This window comes from Limulus polyphemus, unplaced genomic scaffold (assembly GCF_000517525.1).
Source record: "Limulus polyphemus unplaced genomic scaffold, Limulus_polyphemus-2.1.2 Scaffold3466, whole genome shotgun sequence".
NCBI lineage: Eukaryota > Metazoa > Arthropoda > Merostomata > Xiphosura > Limulidae > Limulus > Limulus polyphemus.
The window spans coordinates 76,653-85,374 of record NW_013669076.1 but is presented as its reverse complement, the minus strand read 5'-3'; the positions used below and the strand labels follow the sequence as shown (position 1 = coordinate 85,374).

The 8,722-nt window shown below is 31.6% G+C and overlaps 1 protein-coding gene across 1 annotated transcript in view; it reads left to right on the top strand.

Annotated features, from left to right (window-relative positions):
* The first annotated feature begins 4,166 nt into the window (after positions 1–4,166).
* LOC106469400 (DALR anticodon-binding domain-containing protein 3-like) overlaps positions 4,167–8,722 on the top strand; it is a 45,072-nt gene continuing 40,516 nt past the window's right edge. Inside the window, exons 1-2 of the mRNA XM_022397915.1 lie at positions 4,167–4,303; positions 8,040–8,353. Coding sequence (XP_022253623.1) covers positions 4,167–4,303; positions 8,040–8,353 — 451 coding nt within the window. The remainder of the gene's footprint in view (positions 4,304–8,039; positions 8,354–8,722) is intronic.

Genomic DNA, 8,722 nt, shown 5'->3' with positions numbered 1-8,722 from the left:
AAACGTATGCCTGGCTCAGAAGTGGTGCAGTTCCTCTCTTTGGATCTATATCTCTTATTGTCAGTGGTATCCTTCAGACGATTTCTGGGGTACTTCTTTCATTCCTTCTTACCAGTCCCTGCTCCTCCTCCTCAATGTGAGATTCTAACTAATCTTGTGAGAAGAGGTAAGTACCATATCAGAAGTTATAATTTTCTTATACTGAAAACATATCTCTAATAGGTACGTACCTCCTGTCCCACTAAACAGCTGTCCTTTCAGCCCTGGGGGTGTTATAATGTGACAGTCATTCCAACTATTCATTGGTAAAAGAGTAGCACAAGATTTGGCAGTGGATGTTGATGACTTCCCTCTAGTCTTTTACTGCTAAATTAGGGATGGCTAGTGCAGATAGCCCTCATGTAGCTTTGCGCGAAATTCAAAACAAACAAACCAAATTGCTCACACTTCCTCCCCACTTTTTTGGTGCTCACACCTTCTGCCAAACTTCAAAGTGAAGGTTCAGTAGAGAAGTGTATTGGGACTCGCATACGTCACATGAGCATGTAATACTACTATTAGTTAAAAGATGATGCATGATGATTTGCAGGGGAATGCAAGGCTTGTGCTATGCCTAGAGAAAAGTTTGTATATAGAGGGCAGCACTGAACAATAATACCTAATCTTGTGAGAGTAAATAAGTACTTATTGGAAATACCTTTTCAGTATAGGAAAATTATAACTTTTAATAATAGAATATGCAACTGGTATGTAACTTTTAAAAACAATTTACTAAAAATCGAAAAATTGTATGAGATTAATGATATATACACACAAAACTCGCTTGTTTTAATGAAATAAAATTATAGATTTGCAGTCGTAATGTGCTTGTTACAAAAAGTATATCTGAATCTGAATATTTTATGGGATATTCAGATCTGTACAGATTGGAATTATAAGCTAGAAACCAAACAGAACTTTAATGTAAACAGAGAACAGACACTATTCTGAATGCTTTTGTTATGCCCAATCCTTTCAGAACTTAAATGTTCGGGTGAAATGACTTGCATATTTCCCTTTGCAGTTTGGTTTCTTTTTTTCTCATTATCACCCTTGAGAATAGATCAGCATGTTTCTTTTTTGTCTCATTTTATGTACTCTAGTGTATGCTGGAGATCAAATTGAGTGATTTTTTTTTTCTTCAGACCAAAAGCAAAGATAGCATATGTTGTATGAGGCATTTGGCATATATAAAATTTTAAGCAACCTTTCTCTGCCATCAAGTAGTGTATGTCAGAAGCATTGCCTGTTACACTTGTCAAAAAATCATTGTAAAAGTGAAAAGGTTCTTTACTTTAAAAGTTCTGTTTTCATTCTATACTTTGTTATTCTGTGTTGTATAGATTGGTTACTGTGAAAATATATAGTTGTTACTAAATTGTCAAATCACACTTTGTGTAGTAAATGAAATAACAATATGGAATTTTTACGATTGGTTCTAAAGCATAGTGTTAACAGTAGTGTTTGTAAAAAATAGCACTAGATAAAACTGTTTTATAAATTTTTGTAATAAAGTTTATCTTCAAGGAAATAATTTATGTATTTAATTCTTCCATAGCATTATTTTTTTACAATATTTACATACATTCAAAAATAATTGTGCATTAAAAGTAAAAGCTGTAAACCACTATACCTAACATTTGGGATAAAGTCATTAAAACTACATTTTTTTCCTCACATTCCTCTTAATTTATGTTTCAGCTTTGATATCGGAGAATTGTATAAATAGCATTTCAGATATATTTTTTTGTCTTAGACAAGTTCTTTCTAAGAGGCTTTCCTCTCAATGTCAGAACACGTTAGTTGGCCTTGATAATGTGATTTTTATCGCATATGTTAAGTGTATGGGTGTATAATGCTTTTCGAGTTTTCAGCATTTAAACTATAAATTTTAAAGTCTTGTACTACACGTTAATAGAATTTCAGATATTTTGTCTTTCATTGTCCAGACCAGCTAACAGATTTGTAAATTGATGTATTTGAAATAAAAGATATATCTGAAATTCATTTTTTACACATTTCTGATTTTGAATCTAAAAATTGACAAATTAAGAAGTATATGGAAAAAACCCAGCAGATATGTGATTTTTATCATAAATATTAAGTATATCAGTTTCTCAAGTTTTGCGAAGTATCAACATTTAAATTGTAAGTTTTATTACATTTTGTTTCATTTTTCATCTGAGTTTAATGTTTAAGCAATATTTATGCAGTGAAAGAATAAAAACATAATTTTCAACTCTAATAGTAATTGAAAAAGGATGGATCACAATAAATTCTAAATTATGAAAAATACCTTAATGGATGATTGAAAAATGCTATATTTCATTAAAAGTGTTGAAGGAAGAAGTTAGCCCTGTTTGTTCTTTCTGTTATGAAGTTTAATGTTTCGAGACAATTACTCGCATTTATACACAGAAATGTTTTTCCATCTATGTCTGCTTATGAGATTTCCATGTTACGAGCCTTGAGCTAAATCCCACCTAAATTCATGTGTTTAATGTAAATTGCAAAAATAACCCTCCATGAATATGAGGGCAACACAACCTCCATGTACAGTAACTTCCCTTATGCACATGCATTCATGATAACTTTTCCTCGGCACTACACTGAATAGGCATGTTCAAACTTCTTGTGTAAGTTCAATTTGATGAGATTTACATTTGTTAACAAAACTGTTATTTTCATTTTCTTTGGATTCTGTTTCAAAATTTTAAATTTTTTATTATGAATTCTCAAGTAATAGTGACTTCGAATTTGTCCTGTGTGAGTGATGATGTTAAATACACAGGCCCTATTTATACTGTGGCTTCAGGTATCTCATTGACTGTGGAAGATATTATTGCCATTTTACAGCATTTTGTGGGTTCTATTATGCATTCTGGGATTTTATTCTCTTCCATTTGACCAACATCCCTTACACTCAGTTTGAGGTTGAAAAAGAGCAAGATGAATTTGATCACCTATTACTCTCACCAGGATTTACTGTGGGTGCTTCCCTATTGGTCAAGGAAAATCCTCCACTTTCCACAATGTTTAGGGACTTTCTTTCTTTTTTGCCAATTTTTTATTATTCCTCCTGTTCTTTTCGATGATCCTAATTCTTAATCTTATGATTATTTTATGTTTTCTCCCTCGTCTGACATTTGGGTTCATGTTTATTCTTTCTTTGAACAACTTTGCATCCATATCAACATGCCTCATCCTCCTTGCCTTCTTGAATACCATGTCTTAGCTTACAGTCATTCTTTCTTTCCCTTCCTGGATTCTCAAACATTGTATCTGATATCTCCTTGGGGAGTGGATCCCTTGTCTTCTGTTTTGATTTCAAGTGCCCAATTTTTATATTTTCGGCTTTTTCTTACCACCCTCCTATGCTCTTTGTCCTTCTTATACCTAATGCTTGAGGTGCTTTTTCATGCTCCAGAAAGGTTTACAGGAGAGGTTAAGAGTCTTCTTTTTACCACAATGACCTATCTCTGCTCACTTGGTTTCTCTGCTGTTGGGTCTGGATACACTCCTTACCAACATATAACTTTATGATCTCTGTCAGACTTCTTTTCTTTAACCTGAAGAATTTGGTAGTGTTTCTGACTTGCTGAAGTCAAGGGCCAAAGCCATTCCTCTTTATCTTTCCTGGATTCTTGCTTTTCACAACCTCACCCTTCCACTCTTGTTTTTCAGCTGGCTCAGTCTACCTCTAATCTTATCTTTCTGTTTCACATTCCAAACCTTCCTCTTTTTCCTGTTCTCCCACTACCCACTGTCAGGTTCGTTGCATATTTTGTTGGTGACTATCCTGTTGGGTCTGGCTCAGTAGGTGTCCATCTGTCTCGGTTTGTAGACTTTTGGCTACTCTTCTCTACTGACAGTTGGATTCTTAAACTTCTAACACACAGTTTTTCTTTCCACTTCTCTTCGCATTTTCTTTTCTCCTCTTGAGAATGCAGTTTCAGATCTTTTGGGCAAACACACAATTAAGAGGGTATATGACCCTTTTACGGGGTATTACTGTTATTTCTTTGTGGTTCCCAAGAAGACAAGAAACTTGCATCTAGTAATTGACATATCTCTCTACTGATTTCTGGCCATTCTATGATTTTGCAGTCTCCCATGGGTGTGCCCTTATGGATCTCCTACCATTGGGTGTCACACTCAATGAGCTACCCTTCAGGCACTTTCTGATGGGAGCTCATATAGGTAAGTTATTGCATCAGCCCTGCCACCACTTCATCATAGGATTCAAGCATTTCTGTGAACAGAGGTGAGTTATTATCTCTGAAGTTCACATTTTTCTAACCTGAAAATCTATTTTCAGTAGATATCTCTAATCACAATCCCGTCTTATCTCGCCCACTTCTGGTGCACCTTTTTTTTTTCTTGCCTCTTCTAAGAATGAAGTTATCATGAGTGTAGGTGCATTGGAGGAGTTACTGTACATGGAGGCTCATTCATGCAAAAGTAATTTGCACATATACTAATATTACAAAATCGAGAAAAATGTTGGTAGCTTCTGACAAGAATAATTATTTCAAACTGTTACAAGTTAAAGAAAGACACCTGTGATTAATAATTTGAATTTAAGTCATAACAAAACTTAATATAAGTGTTTGCTTAGATATCCCAGCTGTAATGAAAGTTGTGCTTAAAAACTTTGTGTACTGAACTTCTACAAACTGTTTTCAACTTACACTATTATTTACTAGGCCATGCAAGAGAAAATATTCCAAAGAAGAGTTCAGCATTGTATATAAGAGAATTTACTTATAACATGCAGAAGTTTGTTGATAAGTTTTTTCAAGATTACATCTCGCCTGCTAATAGTAAATACTGCCTTACTAAAGAGAATGGATCGTTAAAACGAAAGGATTTTACTCTGTTTTTTGACCATCATTCTCCAAACGTGCTTACATCACATCAGTCACAGGTACATAAAGTCTGAAAATGTGTAAGAACTTGTTATTATCTTATAAGCAAGTATACAGTTGTTCATAGTTTTGAAATATTTAAAACATTTTTTCAGTAGTAGTTTTTTTACACAAGAAATTAGGTACATTCAAAAAGTGTTTTTATGTGTGTAAGAAAGTTCATGATAAAGGAAAGAAATATTAATTCATTAGTATTTGGTTGAAGGATATTTATGTAGTAAGATAAATACACAGACATTCCTTCTGAAACTGTAATTCTTGAATATTTTGATGCATCATCAATTTTTTAGTCACTAGTAATCTAAATAAAAGATACAATACCACTATTCATTTGTAGCTCAAAATTATATTTAGTTTATAGAATAACATTATATATATATATATTTGCATTACCTTATATTTATATTCTTTGCACATTGTCTAATAAACTTTGAAATGTGAAATGATACAGTATGGGCTGTTTTATTATACAAAACAATGAAATTATGAGTTACCAAAGTTTCTAGTCATTACAAAATTAAATTATAAAATAAAGGCTAAACTGTTCATTAAGTAATTTTCATATTATACATTTTTTTATTCTAACAAGATGATATAATAACTCTATTTCTTTTGACCCAAAAGTATTACTGTGAGAAGCAAATTGACTTTCAGTGTTGTGACATATTTAAAAGTGTTTTAAGAGTTTTTATAAATACAGTTTTTTTATGAAATGGGCAATTTTTGTAGTGGCAGGAATAATCATTAAGTTTTTTATCACACTTTATAATTGTTGTTATTCTTGTTAATATATAAATGATATTTAAAAAAAATGTATTTTGCAACAGTAATTACTGCATCTTCCTCACAATTCTAACATTGATTAAACTAATATTTAAGTCCAGCTTGACAATCAATGCTGTTTATATGTAGTGTTAAGCAAGCTTTCTGAAGAATAAAGTAAGACATTGGTGAATTGTTTATTAAGTTGGAATTACTTGTGTATATGTACACAGATTTATGAAGGTGATATAAACTGTGTGGTTTTAAACACATAAACTAAGTAACATTTGATATTATTTTACTTAAAATATACTTAGTTTCAAACCCAACTTCTGGACGTCAGTCAATCTTGGACTTTACCAGTTCAATCTTCTGGAATCTCACAATTTAGTCAGCTTCAAATATCATTGCACCGTCAGATAGCCTTTCACACCATTATTCCAGCTGTAATTGACCAGTGTGAAGAATTTGGATGTAGATGCCAAGAAACACAAAAAAAGTATATATTACTTGTGCCTACGTGCCATCAGAATACTGCTGGTCTTACATGGCTAAGAACATGCTTCATTTTTGATAGTGTCTTTAGTATTTCAGTCAAACGTGCTTTCTTATTATTTTTTTATAAATGTTTAATACTTATCACAGGACACAATAAAAGCAACTACATAATTCCACTCACCCATTAGCTCTCAGCAAATGTCCCAAACATCTAGTGTTAATCTAAAATAAGTTGAAATCCAGTACAAGTCAATTTAAAATTGCTTATTAAACTCAAGGTACTGTAGTTAGGTGTATGGAATTTATTTGATTTGTTTTATGACAAAACTCAAATTTTGCTTCTGTTTATTTCTTAGTGTAGATTTGTATCTGAGCTCATCTGAAATTTTATTTGAATTGCTTTAAATATTACCAGTGCATTTTTAGTAAGTGTTTAAAAATTATTATTTTTGATTGAAAACAATATAAAGTTATTTTCATTGCATGCATTTTAAATTCAGTTATCTACAAGTTCAGTTATTAGATTTATGTGTTAATAATGCTCAAACAGATACATTGTGGGAAGTGAAAAGATTAAGTGAAGAAAAGTCGATAAAGACTTTATTATGTAAAATGTAGAGATTGAGTAATTATTTAATCAAGTGGATTAATTTTTTCTTATCAGTAAATTTCTATTTTTTACACAGTTGTTATATTTGGAGGCTTACCATGTTGTCAAGCCCAGTCATTCTTTAATGACTGTATATCTTGACAATGACCCTGCAGCATAGATTTCTTTGCAAAATGCCTTATCATAAGACATTCATGTCTAAAGCACACCACTCTTTCCTTCATGCTTTCTATAATCCATGTAGTGTATGAAGGTAATGGTTTCCCAGTGCTTGTTTCAACAGTCCAGTTACACAGAAATCCATAAGCACTGTGTCCAATGGCTTGGCCAGTATACCCTCATAAGGAATAGCATTCTTCAGCTGCTTTGGTTATGGACTATTGAATGGATATGTAATGGAATTAACTTGTGTATGCGTGACTTATGTCACTTTTTCAGATAGAGATCCTTCTTGATTATGTTGCATACTGTTGTCTGGGGCATGTGGACAGCATTTGTCACAGTTTTTTTGTTTTATTGGGTTTTTACCTTTTGCAGGTCTCTTTCAGAATCATTCTGGTGTTCCACCTTTATTCATATTCCTTTGTTTTCTAATGCATTTAAGTACAGGGGATATCCTCATCTTAGAAATTCTAAAACTCCTGTGTGAACATATCTTTATGATGTGAAGGTATAAATATTTTGCTTCAGAAAGGACTGTTGTGTACTATTTCACAAAGGGATCAGTTTTTGGTACCATCACACTACCTACAAATAGAAAATGTCAAAATATAATTCTCATACATGACTTCCACTACAACTTTATATTGACTGTGGCTGTCAAGTGATTTTCTGATTTGTATATTCCAAAAGTATTTCAACATAACATATTCAAAACTCTATTATAATAGCTTGATTAGTACACTGTTATTCTTTTGTACAAAGTTTGAGAATAAACTACAATTAGTTTTTTTCAGCTTGCAGTTATATTGTATTTGAATCAGTGAGATACCAGATTTATATTGAAGTTTAAAAATTTTATAAACAGCACTAAAATATTACTTATCAAAGTAATTGGATTAGTAAAACTAAAATTGAAAATGTTGGATTATCATATAGAAGGATTGAATATAAAGAATTTATTAGAGAAATTTATTGCATATGTAGGTTTACTCATTATATTTTAGCAAACCTAATTACAGTAAGTTTTTCTTTTCTTTTAGTACAAATGGTTGTTTCAAATTCATTTCCAAACATCTGTCCGAGCTTTGTCGGTGTTCAGATTTTACATCGATCAACAACTCGTGTAGTATTGATTGCTCTGAATGGAAATGTATTGAAAAAACTAGAACAAGGCTTAAAAGAGAAGCAAAACATTCCTACTATAATCACTGTGAGGACTTGAATGAAGAAGAAAACAGTGGGAATGATTACAAGTCTGAAGAAGTCATTATTTTAAAAGCAAAGGAATTCTTAATCAATCAAAATTTTATCATAGGTCGACAAGGGTATGATGCAAATATTGGAAATTTATATGGTGAGCTAATTTTAAGTTTTTAGAATGCCATTTATAACATTAAAAGCTGCCTTTAAATTTTTCATATTTTACAGTAATATTTTTGTTTTACACTTGCTATTATTTATTATTTACAGCTCTGATCGAAGCAAAATTTAGATATCTAATTTTATGGCAAACTAAAGAGTATAGAAAAATATATATAAAAACTGTGGATAAGGGTAAGGGTAAATAGTTTTTTTACTTTTTAAACAAATTTTACATTCTCTAATTATTTTATTATATATAAATGGATAGCTGCTGTATATATATATATATATCTTATACTTTATATAGAGGTCTGTGTTGTCTTTATATACTGTAGTTTACCTAGTCTTTACATAAACATTT